Source organism: Amblyraja radiata, chromosome 13 (assembly GCF_010909765.2).
Source record: "Amblyraja radiata isolate CabotCenter1 chromosome 13, sAmbRad1.1.pri, whole genome shotgun sequence".
Lineage (NCBI taxonomy): Eukaryota > Metazoa > Chordata > Chondrichthyes > Rajiformes > Rajidae > Amblyraja > Amblyraja radiata.
This window is the reverse complement of record NC_045968.1, coordinates 24,044,059-24,062,280: the sequence shown is the minus strand read 5'-3', so window position 1 is coordinate 24,062,280 and position 18,222 is coordinate 24,044,059. Positions and strand designations below refer to the sequence as shown.

General features: G+C 43.3%; 1 protein-coding gene across 1 annotated transcript in view; it reads right to left on the bottom strand.

Annotated features, from left to right (window-relative positions):
• Window positions 1-90: 90 nt before the first annotated feature.
• The window catches only part of mab21l4 (mab-21 like 4), an 18,456-nt gene continuing 324 nt past the window's right edge, over window positions 91-18,222 (bottom strand). Inside the window, 6 exon segments of the mRNA XM_033031433.1 lie at window positions 91-1,839; window positions 3,220-3,585; window positions 5,631-5,784; window positions 7,844-8,066; window positions 17,864-18,130; window positions 18,133-18,221. Of these exon segments, the coding sequence (XP_032887324.1) occupies window positions 1,738-1,839; window positions 3,220-3,585; window positions 5,631-5,784; window positions 7,844-8,066; window positions 17,864-18,130; window positions 18,133-18,221 (1,201 nt within the window). The 3' untranslated portion in view covers window positions 91-1,737.

Here is an 18,222-nt window from a genome sequence, read left to right as displayed (position 1 = left end):
TCACGAAGAACTACGGATACTGGAAATCTGAAATAAATGTGCTGGGAACAGAAGATCGGCTGCACATAACGACAGAGAAATAGATTTCGTATTTCAGTCCTTCATCAGAACTGGGAAAGAAAAAAAAAAAAGATTAGATTTTAAGTTGCGGAGAAGATATGGGAACAATGGATAGAGCCAAGGGAATATTTGTGATAGGGTGAGACCAGGTACAATAGATTGGTTGGGGCTGCTAGATGATGATGACACTTCTTTTTATGATTTGTTGTTGCTAATAGCAGGATTGTGAAACATGTCCTGCAGATTAGGCTGTACTAATGGAGAGGGGAAAAAACGGAATCAATATCACGGATTGATGACTGGAAATGGCCAGTCCTGATGCAGGCAGAGAAAGATGAGTTGTTCTTCAAGTTGTGTTGGGCATTGTTGTAACAGTGCAGGATAGACACTTAGATCATGGAAAAAGGGCCTTCGGCCCAACTTGGCTATGCAGAGAAAGATGCCCCACATTAGTCGGCATTGACCAGTTGGGTTGAGGAACTATTTCCCATTTGCCCGCGTTTGGCCCATATCCCTCTAAACCCTTCAGATCCATGTACCTGTCCCAAGTGTCTTTTACATACTCTGATACGTCAGAGTGCGAATGGGATGGAGAATAGAAAAGACAGAGAACCGTAAGTCACTGTCAATCAAGGGGGATTGGAGGCAGGTGTTCTGCAAAGATGACACAAGCTGGCTGGTTTCAATCTTGCAGAGGAGACTACACTGTCATCACCAAATGCAGTGATCCAGATTTTGAGAAATGCAATTGAATCACTGCTTCATCTGGAAAGATTGTTTGTGTTCCTTAATAATAGGAAGGGAAGAGCTGCAAGGCCAGATACTGCATCCCCTACAGTAGTATGGGAATGTGCCTTCAGATGAGAAAGTGGTGGGGATGGAAAAGCTGACTGAGAATTCGCAACAGGGAACTGTCCTTTTTAAATGCTGATGGCGGTTTCATATGGAAGCGGGGGAAATAGTGAAGAATGATCCATTCTGGGTGAGGCAAATTGTAGGAAATAGATGGGAATTGGTTCATTGCGCTGTACACTACAGTAGATGGTAAGCCACGGAGAAAGACTTTCCAGACATAACCTTGTTTGGAAAATACATATCTGTTCCTCGATGATTCGTCATTGCTTTGTTTATAAAGTATTCTGAGTGATTCTGTAAGATGAGCCTGGAAATGCAAATTGTTTAATGTAAAATTTCACACATTCAAGCCAAGCAATTGACACTATGTCAAGAGGTGACACTATGCTTATTATAGTTTTAACTTAACTGCATAGTTTAGACATATGCATGGAAAAATTTAAGCCCAAACTATACAGTAAAGTGTATAATTTGGACTTTGCAAAAAGTAGATTGACAACAGTTGTACTTCCTCCACTTTTTTAGTCTTTTCTTCATATCCATTAAGCATCTTTTTAAGAGTTTTCATGAACCCGTCTATTGTAGATGTGTCCAAAGGGTTGTGCTGTATTCTACATCAGATTGGATATGGGATGTAGTGCATTCAATAGTAGGTATGATTGTAGGTATGGGGTATTGGTCCAGACTGCCGTAGTGTGCAGAAGGGCTGTGTTTTTCATCTTATCTGCAGACGTGTGGCCCCTTCTGTAATGAGTTAAGCTGCACCACCTCCTTGAGTCACGATGAACATTATTCTTGGATGACGATGAGCATCGTTCATGGCTATGATGAGCATCCTTCATCGGTCACCAGTTTGGCGGTTTTTGACCAGATGAGCTGCATGGCCCCAATTCTGTCAACATCTTGGACATGGTAAACCTGGAACTAGAGACAGTGGGGGACAATTAACATTTGGGGCACTTCTTGCTTCACCCTGTGAAAATGACAGCAAATATCCAGGAGATTTTGTGACAAAACGTAAATGTGCCAGAAGAGCTGGTCTTTCTGTACCGGGCCCCTGCATTACATGCCCGAGAATGCAAGATGGAGTAGCACAAATGGAAGCGATGGCAGCCTCGCCAACAGTCTGTCTGTCTTTTCATCTTTTATTTTTGTTTTAGTATGTTTTAAAAGTATGTGTTAATGTTCTCTAGTTTGGTTTATGTGGGGGGTGGGGGAAGGGGTCAGGGGAAACTTCTTTCAATCTCTTACCTTGCCGGAGATGCGATTGTTTTCCGGATCGTATCTCCGGACGCTCTGCGGCCTAACATCATGGAGCTGGCGGCCTTGCTCGAGACTGACTTTGAGCCCCACCGTAGGGCCGTGGACTTACCGTCGGAGCATATGATCCCTTGGGATCGACGCTCCAACTGCGGCCTGTGGATTTCAATATTGAGAAGCTCTGCTGTCGGGAAGCTCCAAGTCACACAAGATTTGACCAGCCCCAACCCGGGGTCCGATCGCCCGGTGCAGGGGAGCTGAGATCCCCCTGTTGCGGGACCTTGATCGCCCCGACACGGAGGTCTCCACCGCGGCTGCGGGAGACAAGATCGCCCCGACTACGGAAGGTTCGGGTGCCCCGACCGTGGGAGAACAACGAAGGGATAGTACAACGAAGGGATAGAACAACGAAGGGATAGACTCGGTTTGTACTCGCTAGAATTTAGAAGATTAAGGGGGGATCTTATAGAAACTTACAAAATTCTTAAGGGGTTGGACAGGCTAGATGCAGGAAGATTATTCCCGATGTTGGGGAAGTCCAGAACAAGGGGTCACAGTTTAAGGATAAGAGGGAAGTCTTTTAGGACCGAGATGAGAAAATCATTTTTTACACAGAGTGGTGAATCTCTGGAATTCTCTGCCACAGAAGGTAGTTGAGGCCAGTTCATTGGCTATATTTAAGAGGGAGTTAGATGTGGCCCTTGTGGCTAAAGGGATCAGGGGGTATGGAGAGAATGCAGGTACAGGATACTGAGTTGGATGATCAGCCATGATCATATTGAATGGCGGTGCAGGCTCGAAGGGCCGAATGGCCTACTCCTGCACCTATTTTCTATGTTTCTATGAAGGGAAGAAGATTGAACTTTTTATTGCCTTCCATCACAGTGAGAAATGTGGGGGAGACGCTGTGGTGGATTTTGTGAGTAAATTTAATTCTGTACTAAGCCATGCTGTCTCTGGTCTGCAAGATATTTGATAATATATGCATATTGATTAATTAGTCAGGCTCCTATATTCGTTCCTCAGTTTTTCTTACAAGCTTACCTTGTTCAGAATAACATCAAAATAAGCCGTGTTCCAGTAGAGACCCTCGCTGTCCTGGATTTGCAGCAGCATCTTTACGTAACTGTCAATGTGTCGGCGCTGTGCAGGCAGGAGGTGGGTCAGATGTATCTGGAGGCATTTCTCAGGGAAGCCAGCAAAATCTTCTACCTTCTTGTAGACAGTTTGAAAATCAAACGGTGGCTGAAAATCTTCATCGAAAATGTTGATCTCAGGCATGAAGTAGTTGGGGAGTTCCCTGAGGACAAGGCATCGTAGCAACACCACCAACATCCGATAAACAGATGTCTCCATGTCAACCCAGTCTTCGGAAGATGGAAAAAACTTCATGGCCCAAAGTAACACCGTCTGGTAAAATAAAGCATATGGATGGCATCCAGAAATTGATTCAACCAGAGTTGCTAAGTCATTGGTAAGCATGGGGTTCCAGATAGGCTTAATGTTCTTTACTCAAAGAAGCTTTAATTTGTGGCTGCATGATATGCCTCAGTTTATTATTTAGCAAGCAGTGTGGACAAATCCTCGCATTGTCAGCGCCAGCAAGCTCAACAATACTTCTCAAAGCCTTTTCCATCAACGGCCTTATGCACAGGATTAAAATTTTATATACATAAAAATACATAATACATAAGAAGGGGGGGAGGGGGGGGGGGGGGGGGGGGGGGGTTGGGGGGAAAAGGGGGGGAAGGATGGATGGTTGTTAGAGGTACCTGAAATTGGCGAATTCAATGTTGGGTTGAATTCTTTATTTAATTGGCAGTAGAACCAACATGATGCCATCTGCTGTCCGTGGTCATGGTGAGCCCTCTAACAGCCCTGTGTACATCCTGAGTTCACCAATTATATTTACTGAGGCCATCCATCAAGCTGAGTATATTTTTGACTTTGTTAGTTGGCAGTTCCTCACCATATCTTTGTGATTAGTATGAATTGCAAGCCCAGTGTTGTCATAGTAGTTGAATGGCCAGAAATTGCTGCTTTTTAAATCTTATCTTGAGTGAACTCATTAACATTTTATCATTTTTTAAAGCTCTGCTCAGGATGTGTGGTGAAGGTTTTGAATCAGGATTCCACTGTTGCTCCCTTTGGACTGCTCTTCAAAGGTTGGGATGGGATGCACATACTGTTACCAATTGAGCGGCTCACAGAGACAGGCTTACCTACTCCTTCATGGTTAGAAACATGCTGGTCTATGCACCTATGCAGGAAATAGCAGACTACACTCCAATGGAAATAATTATGTGAGTTACGAGATGGTACCAAGGATTTGAAATGAGAAATGCAACAATACAAGCAGGATTGGTTCCCTAATTTGAGGAAGGATATTCTTGCTATGGAGAGAGTGCAGCGTAGGTTTCCCGGGATGGCGGGACTGTCATATGCTGAGAGAATAGAGCGGCTGGGCTTGTACACTCTGGAGTTTAGAAGGATGAGAGGGTATCTTATTGAAACGTACAAGATTGTTAAGGGTTTGGACACGCTAGAGGCAGGAAACATGTTCACGATGTTGGGGGAGTCCAGAACCAGGGGCCACAGTTTAAGAATAAGGGGTAAACCATTTAGAACGGAGACGAGGAAACACTTTTTCTCACAGAGAGTTGTGAGTGTGGAATTCTCTGCCTCAGAGAGCGGTGGAGGCCGGTTCTCTGGATATTTTCAAGAGAGAGCCAGATAGGGCTCTTAAAGATAGAGGAGTCAGGGGATATGGGGAGAAGGCAGGAACGGGGTACTGATTGGGGATGATCAGCCATGATCACATTGAATGGTGGTGCTGGCTTGAAGGGCCGAATGGCCTACTCCTGCACCTATTGTCTATTGTCTATTGAAAGAAGTGCACACAAGCCCATCAGTTCTGCAGCTTGTTCAATCAATTTTTGAAATGCAGAAAACACGTCCAGATCTCCAGCCAATTATCAAGTAATGTGCCCAATCACAGATATCAAATAATTTTACGACAAAAACACATGATATTTTTGGAATTACAGATGCCATGTATTTGATCTATGTTTGATTTAAGTCTTGGATGATAATCATGCATTTTCTTTCAAATAACTCATATTGGGAGAGCACAGTGGCGCAACAGTAGAGTTACGGCCTAACAGTGCCAGAGCTCAGATTTGATCCTGGTAACGGGTGCTGTCTGTACGTTCTCCCTGTGACCGCGTGTGTTTTGCTCCAGTTTCCTCCCACACTCCAAAGACATACAGGTTTGTAGGTTAATTGGTTTTGATAAAGATTATAAATTGTCCCTAGTGTGTAGAATACTTACAGAGTGATCGATGGTCAGCGTGGACTCGGTGGACCGAAGGACCTGTTTCCACACTGTATCTCTAAAGGCTAAAGTAAAGTCTACATAATCAATATGCACCATCAAATTGAAGAAGAGCACTCACCTTAAAATGTTTAAATTTGAGTCCTCTCTTGTTTTGCTCTGGGAGCCAGTGGTCAGAGTTAATTCTGTCCAGAAGGCACAGGCTGTCAAGCCGATGGCCTCCATCAGCATCTGCTTTCTCAAGCAACTTTTTCATCGGTCGCTCAAAACTAAATCTGAAACACACAGTGCCATGGGTCACCTTTGTGGAAACAGTGTAGTTCTTCCAAGGTAGCAGAGATGGCTTTAAAGGCAATTGGCCCTGTGCGGGCACATATACGCTGCACTCAGCAGTTACTCAGCATGGTTGTGGATACTTAGTACTGTTATTTATAATGGCGTTGCACATCAACACTACTATTATGAAATGTGATATTGGAAGTAACCACATTGTTATATACAGTAGATTTCAACTTAATTGTTACTGTTATTCACTGAGAAGTTGAAGATCACCACGATTGCATACAGTGGCATTGGATGTAACCCCTCCCATTATTTGATGTGGAATTGGATATGAACAGGAATCACTTTATGGATTCACAAGAGATGCTGGAATCTTGAGCACAAAACAAAGTGCTGGAAGAACTCAGCAGGCCAGGCAGCATCTGTAGAGGGAATGGACGGATGATGTTTCAAGTCGAGTTCCTTCCACAGACTGATTCAGACCAATTTGGGTCTGAAGAAGGATCCTAACCCGAAAAGCCGTCTGTCCATTCCCTACATAGATGTTGCTGGACCTGCTGAGTCCTGTACTGTACGAGTCCACGTTTACTCACTGTGGTATTGAACATCAATACTACTATTACTCACTGTGATATCCAATATTAGTACTTGCAATACACTGTGGAATTAGATATCAATGTTACTGCCATTCCTCATCATATTAAACCAAGATTATCATTCATTGTGGTTTGGGATATCAACACCATTGTTAGGAGTCATGATATATCCTGTGTAACTGTGGAATGGGAAGTCATTACTATTGCTAAATACTGTAGACTATGATTACTAATTATTGAGTTGGACATCAATCATACTGATTCTCGCTGTGGATGTAGACATTAACATTGCTGACATGATCATTTCGGGCACCAATACTAGAATTGTACAGTAACGCAACTGTTACACGCTGTGGTACTGGCCAGCAAATCTCTTGCTATTCATTGTGATATTGGACAGCAACATCACCGTTATTCACCTAAGTAACGGACATCAAACTGTTCACCTCAATGATAGATTCCACCTGCCACCATGGCAAACAGTTTATTAGACTAATCAAGATGACCACCAGGACATTTTTGAGACTATCTTCAATTTAGTTCTCAATCACATCCGAAACAAAACATGCTAAGGGGTGCAATCTGATGCTCAGGGGTGGAAATAACCAAGGAGTGCAGATGGAGAACTTTTCAAAGTGTAACCTCCTACCTGTGAAGTTAAAACATAATGTCAAAGGCCTGAGGTAGTTGATGTGTTTGATTTATGTTCTCTTATCTTTGGGACCTCACTTCAAATCCAAATAACACAGGAGAATGCTGAATTGGTGGGTACAAAATGCAGGAGTAACTCAATGGGTCAGGCAGCATCTCTGCAGAAAAAGAATAGGTGATATTTCGGGTCGGAACCCTTCTCCAAAGACTAGCTGAGTTACTCCAGCATATTGTGTCAATCTTCCTTCCTACACATTCTGGCTGAATTGGTGGGATTGAGTACAAGGACTAATCTATTTTCATAATTCTATTTGCCAAGAAATAATATAATGTCATGAAAAAACAATCTGAGTTGCCAAAACATATAAGATTATTAAGGGTTTGGACACACTAGAGGCAGGAAGCATGTTCCCGATGTTGGGGGAGTCCAGAACCAGGGCCACCGTTTAAGAACACGGGATAAGCCATTTAGAACGGAGATGAGGAAACACTTTTTCACACAGAGAGTTGTGAGTCTGTGGAATTCTCTGCCTCAGAAGGCAGTGGAGGCCAGTTCTCTGGATACTTTCAAGAGAGAGCTAGATAGGGCTCTTAAAGATAGCAGAGTCAGGGGATATGTGGATAAGGCAGGAACGGGGTACTGATTGGGCATGATCAGCCATTGAATGGCGGTGCTGGCTCGAAGGGCCGAATGGCCTATCCTGCACCTATTGTCTATTGTCAAATGACACAGGTCAAAGTTCCAAAATCTGAGATAGCTTGGCATTGTAAATCAGTTGCTCCAATTATGCATGGTCGCACTTACCTCCAGTGATAATAAGTTCCATTGCAGATGTCAGTGTTTGAGAGTGCCACCTGATTAATTGGCTCAGGAAACATCTTCTCATCCTCACTTATAAACTCTGAAAAGTCATTGGTTCTCCGAAGTACTGGAATGATATTAACTCGTAAGGGCTTCATCAAATTTCTTAGAACCAGTGTTATCCTGGGACCATCACAATTTAACAAAGAAGCATTCACATCTCCTGTAAAGGCAAGGAGTATATAGAGGTGAGATGCTATACTAAACCAAAGTATTGGAATAAACTTGTTAATTTGTATGAAGTTGAGTCACTATAACAAAGACCCATGATATCAAACTAAACTAAACAAAACTAATGCCGACTCCATGAGCCCTTCAGGAGAGTTCCTGAACTCCACAAAATATGTTCCCAATACAACAATTGCCGATACAAATTAAAATTAATGTGGGGTGTGACTGACTAACCAAATCTCATACAACAACAATAATAATACAATTTGTAGTCATATAACAATAACTATAACAACAATAATATTTCTCTATATAACAACCTAAATAATATTACAGAGTTGACTATGTTAAGTTGAAAGGTACACATTCTATTATCGTAAAAAATAAGATAATGCAGATGCTGGTTTACCAAGGAAAGCCACAAAATGCTGTGGTAACTCGTCGGGTCAGGCAGCATCCATGGAGAAAGTCTGAAGGGACCCGATCCAAAACCACAATCATGTTTTCCAGGGATGCTGACTGACCCGCTGATTTGCTCCAGAATTATTTTTGTGTCTTCCATTGTATTATCATATATAGTAATATTGTAAACTACAAATAAATCCAATATAATAAACTCAGATTACTCCACTATGAGAGTTCCTATTATCTGAATATAAGAACTGAAGTTTGTCATATTTAAGCATTAAATTATAAGGAAAGATTTAACAAATGGATCCATTTAGAAACATAGAAACATAGAAATTAGGTGCAGGAGTAGGCCATTCGGCCCTTCGAGCCTGCACCGCCATTCAATATGATCATGGCTGATCATCCAACTCAGTATCCCGTACCTGCCTTCTCTCCATACCCTCTGATCCCCTTAGCCACAAGGGCCACATCTAACTCCCTCTTAAATATAGCCAATGAACTGGCCTCGACTACCCTCTGTGGCAGGGAGTTCCAGAGATTCACCACTCTCTGTGTGAAAAAAGTTCTTCTCATCTCGGTTTTAAAGGATTTCCCCCTTATCCTTAACAATTTCCCCCTTATCCTTGTGACAAATAGATCTTTATTTAAGCAACAGTAACATCATTTTTTTTTTAAATGGCACATTTAACGCTCATGCATATCCATGGAAAGAGAAGCAACATTAATATTTCAGGTGAAAGATCCTTTGTCTGATTAACTCTGTTTCTCTCGGGTAATGCTCTAATACTGTGATATGTGGCAAACGTCGGCAGCTACAAAGGGAATGATTCTGAAGGTTGGAAGTTGGGACTGTGACAGCGATACCAATGTAGAGACCAGAGTCCAGGTGTATCTCACAGGATGTCTCAGTGATTCACAAGCTTACACATTCATTGCTCATCAGGGAGGTTGAGGTACAACCTTGGATTGCACAACCTTCCTGTGTATTGGTTCTCTGCCTGTGTGCATTTTGGTGTTTCCTTCTCAGAGGTGCCATCTAGCCTGAGATTCTTTTCAAAGTGCTGCCAGCAGTATATCCATTTGTGATACCCACATGTTCAGGTTTCAAATTCTTCTAAAAGCACAAGATATTAGTGAACACCCTTTAAACACTTTGAGAGATGCGTAAACAGTGCAAAAGAGCTTTGGAGCTGCCTCCGAAGTGTCCAGTTATAGGCATAAGCAATACCACATGGAAACAGATCCTTCGGTTCAATTGGCCATGACAACTAAATTGGCATTCTGGGCTAGTCCCATTATCCTGCATTGGGCCTGTATCCCTTTAAACTCCCATTCATAAATCTGTCCAAATTTATTTTGAAAATCATAATTGTATCCACTCTTATAGCTTCCTCTGGCAGCTCATTTCAGACACAAACCATCCTCTGAGTGAAAACGTTGCCATTGAGGTCTCTCTTAATCTCTCCCCTTAAGCCTATGCTTTCAGCAGTATGCCATGAGTTGTGTTTTGTTTTTGGCAGCAGCCAAAGAGACACAATTTTCTATAGCTAAGAGCTTATGATTATGCGGAGAATGTATTGTGTTCGCATCTGGCATAGAGCATGGATCCCAGCCAGAAATACCCAGTCTAACTTTGTGTTTAACATGTTTTCTCCTGGAATTATCAATAATGTTATTTACTAATGCCATCTTGGGTCTGAAGAAGGGTGCTGACCCCAAAATGCCCGTCTGTTTAATTCCATTCACAAATGCTGCCTGACCCACTGACTTCTTCCAGCACTTTGTGTTTTGCTCAAGATCCCATCATCTGCAGTTTCTTGTGTCTCCAGTTATTTACTACGAATTAAGTTGATTTTGAACAGTGAATACAATCTATTTTCTGGTCACCTCTCAGCAGAATGGACTTTGCTGATGTAATCAAGGCAGGATATTTAAAGTGGAAGTGTTGTTTCAAGTGAAAGGAAACAATTTAAATCAGAAAGCACCTTGAAAAGTGAGTTAATTTGACTTTTTGTTCTTCATTGTTGCCCTGGATGTGGAGGATATGTCCTTTGGGACACACAATAAAACGTTCAGACTCATTGGTGACTCTTCATCAGAAGGTATGAACAAATATATGGTAGACACAAATATGCTGCAGTAACTCAGCGGGACAGGCAGCATCTCAGCAGAGAAGGAATGGGTGACGATTTGGGTCGAGTCCCTTCTTCAGATATTGTGGCTTCAAAATCTTCTAAGTGAATACTGGCCCTTAAGAATCATAGAGTCATGGTGTTGAATAGCATGGAAATACTGGAATTGTACATGTCTCTACATCTTTATCTAGCAGCTCGTTTCCTATACCCACTGAGTGAACAATTTGCCACCTCATGTCCCTTTTAAATCTCCCATCATTCATCTTAAACCGTTTAAGAAGGAACTGCAGATGCTGGAAAGTCTGAAGAAGGGTTTCGGCCCGAAACGTTGCCTATTTCCTTTGCTCCATAGATGCTGCTGCACCCGCTGAGTTTCTCCAGCATTTTTGTGTACATTCATCTTAAACCTATGTTCTCTAGTTTTGGACGCCCAACACTGGGAAAATGATGTGATCATCCACCTTATCCACACCCCTCATAATTTTATATACCTCCATACGGCCACCCTTCAGCCTCCTATGCTCCAGTGAAAACAGACCCAGCCTATTCAGCCACTCCCTATAACACATGCCCTCCAGTCCCGGTATCGACCTCGTGAATCTTCTCTGCACTCTTTCCAGTTTAATGATATCCTTAATGAAAGACTTCAGTAACACATCATAACCCTTAAAAATTCAGGCATAAATTAGCATTGGCTAACAAAGTGTGTTGCAAGTTGAGAGAAGAAATCAGAGGGCAATATGCACTGAATTGAAATTTGCCTCGAGCAGCTTTACACAACTCTTATGCCTGTCAACACAAGATCTAAGGCGGCAAACAAATGATATTCCTGATCGCCACCCTCGTGTGTATTGATGATGTTAGTTTAGGATCAAGAAGCCTGATTCACTGTTCTACTTTTAATTGTGGTGTGGCAAGGGGTACTCTTGGTACTTGTGAATGAATGACCTTTACACTGACTCACTCCTAAACCAACACCCGGTATAGTGCATTATACTTGTGCTTCGCCCTGTATGAAATTCAGAACAGCTGACTGAGAAGAGAAGAATTTCATTTTGTGCAATTTGTTAGAATGGAAGAGGGCAGAGTATTGTAAGCAGGGTGTAAATCAACAGCCCATCCTTCATTTAAAAAAAAAATAACATGTAGGAAATGGGATGGTTGGTAGATAATATAATCATTGGTTGAAGTCATCAGTTTGGAATTGTGAAGTTGAATGGTCCAGAAGTGCTAAGCAGGTTTGCCAATAATTGTGAGAAATGAAAGAGATAAGAGTTGAGAACTGGAAGATGCTAGGGATTGAAAGAATGTAACTAATGCAGAAAAATGGCAAGGACAAATATGAAAGATCTGAAATAGCGAACATAAGGAGTTAAATAAGAAAAATAGTGGTGATCCTTCGCATAAAGATAATAAAGGGATGACCATGGAAACAAAGCATACATTCTAAGAAGCCATTACAATATATCCACAAAAAAGAGAGTGCCAGTTAAAGTTTAATGTTGTTTTAACATCAGTTTTAACATCAGAAATTTGGAAAGTGCTTAGAAGTGTTTTTACTCAGAATAAGGTAAATAAAGGTCAGATCCTGAGCTGATCTTGAATTGGTTTAAAGGAATTTGACTTTGGCTCATAAATGAGTTTTAAATGAGCACTAAGTGTCAGGTTAAATCACAAGGATTCGAATGCTAAAAAAGCAAATCTGGAAGCTGCTTGTGTTGTGAAAACATGTCTCAGCAGTTAAACCAGTTTTCTGGTGGTTCAGCAGAAGTTACTGACAACACAAAGGCAACAGCGTGGAGAAGTGAAACAGATCAGTGGAAGAGGTATTTGCTGCAAAATAACAATAAATGGGAGTGTAAATTCACAGAATTTAAAACTTCTACTGAGAAAGGGTAGCACAGTAGCACAGCTGGTAGAGTTGCTGCCTTACTGCGTCAGACACCCATGTTCGATCGTGATATTGGGTGCTATCTGTCTGTGTGGAGTTTGTACGTTCTCCGTGCGACCACATGGGTTTTCTCCAGGAGCTCTGGTTCCCTCCCACATCCCAAAGACATGTGGGTTTGTAGGTTAATTGGCCTCTGTAAATTGCCCCTATTTGTGTAGGGGGTGGATGAGAAAGTGGGACAACATCGAACTAGTGTAAATGAGTTGTCGTGGACTCAGTGGGCTTTAAGGCATGTTTCCATGTTGTATCTCCAAGCCAATCAGGAGAGGGAAATTTGTTTGCTTAAAAGGTTGTTTAAGCATCTGCTGCTATGCCAAAGAGTTTTTTAAAGCAGATAAAATTAAATCTTTCTAATGATAGAAAGCATGGAAGAAGCTGCGCATAACATTGAACCAGTCTCTACTTACAGAGGTGTAGGTTTAGTGCTGTAACAGGAGACCATGCTGACAAAGCTCTAAGTGCTCAGTGGGCCAGACAACAGAGTAAATGACCTTTCATCGGAACTGAAGGAAAGGCCATTGACCTAAAAATCAAATGCTGATTTTCTTCCAGGTGTTGCCTGACCTGCTGTTTTTTTCCCATCATTTTCTGTTGTTACTTCAAATTTGCAGCATTTTGTATTTTGTAATAATGAAAAGAACAACATTGGAGGAAAGTTGTATATAATGTTAAAGAGGCAATAAAGGGTGAGCTCTGGATTATTGTAGCAATGAGACTGCACTATCACGATGGACCAATGTTTCAGTCGTAAACCCACTTATTTTGTAACTACAGACTGGTTCAATTTTTATAAAACGGTGCATTACCCTACTGTCAAAGGATAGCACAACTTTTAGGTGATGGGGAAATAGGATGTTTGAAGATCAAAACCTCAGACCTAGCACAAAACATGGTCCATCGAGCATGTGATTCATGCCCTCCTATATGTTTCCGAGACCAGAACTGCCTACAGAAGGCACTTAAAGCACTGGAAAGATATCATCAACACTTTATCTGAAAAATTCTCTAATTCACCAGAAGGATAGGTGAACCAACAGAAGTTAGTCCTTTCCTGGATTAACCTTGCCAGTACTGAGTGGGTCAGCTAACATCTCTGGAGAACATGAATACTTGATGTTTCAGGTCAGGAACGGGGGAGGGGAGGATAAAGAGGGGAAAGAAAAAGAGAGGGGGAGAAGGGTTGTTTGCAGGTTAGTGACCTAAAGTTGGAGAATTAAATGTTCGTGCTGTTGAGTTGTAAGCTACACAAAGGAATATGAGATGCTATTCTGAAGAAGGCTTTCGGCCCGAAACGTCGCCTATTTCCTTCGCTCCATAGATGCTGCTGCACCCGCTGAGTTTCTCCAGCAATTTTGTGTACCATGAGATGCTATTCCTTGAGTTTGCATGTGGCCTTATTCTGGTGATAGAGGAGGCCCAGAACAGAGAGCTCAGTATGAGAATTGGAAAGGGAGTGGAAATGATTAGCAACCAGGAGATCCAGCAGGCGTTGGCTGTTAGATTTAGCTCTTGGGGCTAAGGGAATCAAGGGATATGGGGAAAAAGCCGGAACAGGGTACTGAGTTTGGATGATCAGCCATGCTCATATTGAATGGCTGTGCTGGCTCAAAGGGCCGAATGCCCTACACCTATACCTATTTTCTATGTTTCGATGACCAAGCGCAAATGTTCAGCGAAACGGTCGCCGAGTCTGCACTTGGTCTCGCTGATGTAGAAGAGGCCACATTGGGAAGAGTGGGTGCAGTAGATGAGGTGAGAGGAGGTGCATGAACCTCTCTCACATGGTTAAATAAATTCTCCAATTTTATATGGTAAAATACAAACAGCAAACCCCCCCCCCCCCCCACCGCTCTTCCCTGTGCCCACCTGGACTTGCACTCATTTTCCCCCTTCTCCCTTCTCTTCCACCTATATTCCTTTCTCTGGCTTCACAATTCACACTTCTCATATCCTTATCTCACACCTTTTGTCTTTTCATCTCTGGCCTTTGTCCAACCGTCCGTCTATCAAAACCCTTGCGCAACTGTCAAGCTTTGTCTTGCTCCTCCTCTCTTCCAGCTTTCTTCCCTCCCCTACCCTTGCAATGTGGGAACTCAGCGAGCCTTTGCGACTAGCGAACTGTTTGGGGTAATGAACAATTCACTGGAATGGAATCCTGCCATAATCCTGCCTTATTATCTGAATGGTGGCCGATTAGGAAAAGGGGAGATGCAACAAGACCTGGGTGTCATGGTACACAGTCATTGAAAGTAGGCATGCAGGTGCAGCAGGCAGTGAAGAAAGCAAATGGTATGTTAGCATTCATAGCAAAAGGATTTGAGTATAAGAGCAGGGAGGTTCTACTGCAGTTGTACAGGGTCTTGGTGAGACCACACCTAGAGTATTGCATACAGTTTTGGTCTCCTAATCTGAGGAAAGACACTCTTGCCATAGAGGGAGTACAGAGAAGGTTCACCAGACTGATTCCTGGGATGGCAGGACTTTCATATGAAGAAAGACTGGATAGACTCGGCTTGTACACGCTAGAATTCAGAAGATTGAGGGGGATCTTATAGAAACTTACAAAATTCTTAAGGGGTTGGACAGGCTAGATGCAGGAAGATTATTCCCGATGTTGGGGAAGTCCAGAACTAGGGGTCACAGTTTAAGGATAAGAGGGAAGTCTTTTAGGACCGAGATGAAAAAATCATTTTTTTTACACAGAGAGTGATGAATCTGTGGAATTCTCTGCCACAGAAGGTAGTTGAGGCCAGTTCATTGGCTATATTTAAGAGGGAGTTAGATGTGGCCCTTGTGGCTAAAGGGATCAGGGGGTATGGAGAGTAGGCAGGGATGGGATACTGAGTTGGATGATCAGCCATGATCATATCGAATGGCGGTGCAGGCTCGAAGGGCCGAATGGCCTACTCCTGCACCTATTTTCTATGTTTCTATGTTTCTATAACCTGGGGGCAACCTGCAAGTGCAATGTTGACTTATGTATCTAAAACCTATCTCTTCCAGAGGCACTTCTAGTTTATGCATTTGTTTGCATGAATAATGGGGTAAAGAGGTGAAGAGAAAAATTTGTTTCCAACCATTTAATTCTCTTGACATATTGCAATCAGGTGGTGCAAAAGATAACACAAATTAAATATGGGATACTTCTAATATAATACATAATTCTATTAAACAAGCTATCAATGTACATCTGCACATTGTGAGATATCAACTACCTGCATCCTGAATTTATACGGTCGATGTGTGGATTGTGGTTCTACATTCCACTGACGTTATCTACTCATTTAAACCAGGTGACACCCATAATGGCTGCTTCGCCAACAGTCTGTCCTTTTCCTTCTTTGTTGTTTTTTAGTATGTTTTAGTATGTTTTCGTGTTCTTTAGCTTGTTTTATGTGGCGGTGGGGGGAGGTTGGTGGAAACTTGTATTAATCTCTTATCTCGACGGATATGTGATTTTTTTCCGTATCGTATCTCCGTCTGCACTGCGGCCTAACATCGTGTAGTTGGCGGCCTCTTGCTGGAGATCGACTTCGGTAGCTCCAACCGCGGGGAGCCTGTAGGACTTATCATTGTGGAGCTGCCTGTCCCTGTCGGGGGTCGACCTTGGAGCTCCAACCACGGGAGCCTGCGGACTTTATCATCATGGAACTCACGGTCCCTTGTTAGGGACCGACTGGGAGCTCCAGGCTGCAAGAGCTTCAACCAGCCCCGATTACGGGACATTCATTCGCCCCAATTCGGGAGCTTCGAACCCCGGCTGCGGGAGCTATTATCGCCCCGACTGTGGATGGTTCGACTGCCCACACCACGGGAGAATAAAAAGGGAAGAAGATTAGACTTTATTGCCTTCCATCACAGTGAGGAATGTGGGGAATCTGCTGTGGTGGGTGTTTACGTTAACTTTTATGTAGTTGTGTGTCTTTTTGCTTTTTTTTACTAATGCTGTGTGGTAAATCGAATATCACTGTACCTTAATTGGTACATGTGACAAAAAAAAGACCTTTGAACCTTACTAGCCCCTATGTACATTAAATAAATCATGAGTAAGTCTCCAAGCTGACTTTGGCTGGACTTAACTCTTAACTCTTAAGTCGAACAATCCTTGTTCGAGACGTACCGTGGCCCTATCCCCGAACTCTACCTAGGCTACATCGACGACTGCATTGGTGCTACCTCCTGCACCCACACACAACTCACTGACTTCATCCATTTCACCACTAACTCCATCCAGCACTCAATACACCTGGACCATTTCCGACATTTCCCTACCATTTCTTGATCTCACTATCTCCATCGCAGGTGAGCGACATCCACCATAAACCCACTGACTCCCATGGATATTTGGACTACACTTCTTCCCACCCTGCTTCCTGTAAGGACATCCCCTACTCCCAATTCCTCCGTCTACGCCGCATCTGCTCCCAGGATGAGGTGTTCCACACCAGGGCATCGGAGATGTCCTCATTTTTCAGGGAAGGGGGTTCCCCTCTTCTCCCATAGATGAGCCTCTCACCAGGGTCTCTTTTATACCCCGTGATTCTGCTCTCACTCCCCATCCCCCCACTCGTAACAAGGGCAGAATCCCCCTTGTCCTCATCTTCCACCCTACCAGCCGTCACATACTACAAATAATCCTCTGACATTTTTGCCACCTCCAATGTGATCCCACCACTTGCCACATCTTCCCATCTTCTCCCCGTCTGCTTTCCGCAGAGACCGCCCCTTCCGTAAGTCCCTGGTCAATTCGTCCCTTCCCACCCGAACCACCCCCTCTCCGGGCACTTTCCCGTGCAACCGCAAGAAATGCTACACATGTTGCTTTACCTCCCCCCTTGACTCCATTCGAGGACCCAAGCACTTTCCAGGTGCGGCAGAGGTTCACCTGCACCTCCTCCAACCTCATCTATTGCATCCGTTGCTCTAGATGTCAGCTGCTCTACATCGGTGAGACCAAGCGTAGGTTTGGCGATCGATTCGCCAAACACCTCTGCTCGGTTCGCAATAACCAACCTGATCTCCTGGTGGCTCAGCACTTCAACTCCCCCTCCCATTACGAATCCGACCTTTCCGAATCCCCCCCCCTCCCACCCTCACTTCAGTCTGAAGAAGGGTTTCAACCCGAAACGTTACCTATTTCCTTCGCTCCATAGATGCTACTTCACCCGCTGAGTTTCTCCAGCATTCTTGTCTACCTTAACTCTTGGCTATTGTTCACTGTTCTGCCCAGCAACACCTCAGGCCCAAGTCATCAGCCACCGAGCTGGTAAAGTAAAAGTGAAAGATTCCTTACCTGGTCTGAGAAGGAATTCTGCTCACAGTAAACAATAGCTCCTTTGAGAAGCTCTTTCAGGACATTTATGACTTTGCCTGGAACAATATGCCCACTGCACTGGGATGATTTGGGAAGCCTGTGGAATAGGTCATTCTCAAGCCATCTGCCTTCACTTGCCTTTGAAACGGCCAGGTAAACAAATCCCTTTCTTGTCTGGATTTGATCTGAGATTCCGTCCACAGAGGTGTCACAACTCTCTTCCATCCTTAAGGACAAATCGTTGAGTGCAGAGGCACCTCCATGTCCAATTCACTAACTCTGTCCTGAGAGCTGTTTTCAAAGCACGCCAGCTCCCTGGAGTAATCCACCTGGAATCTGC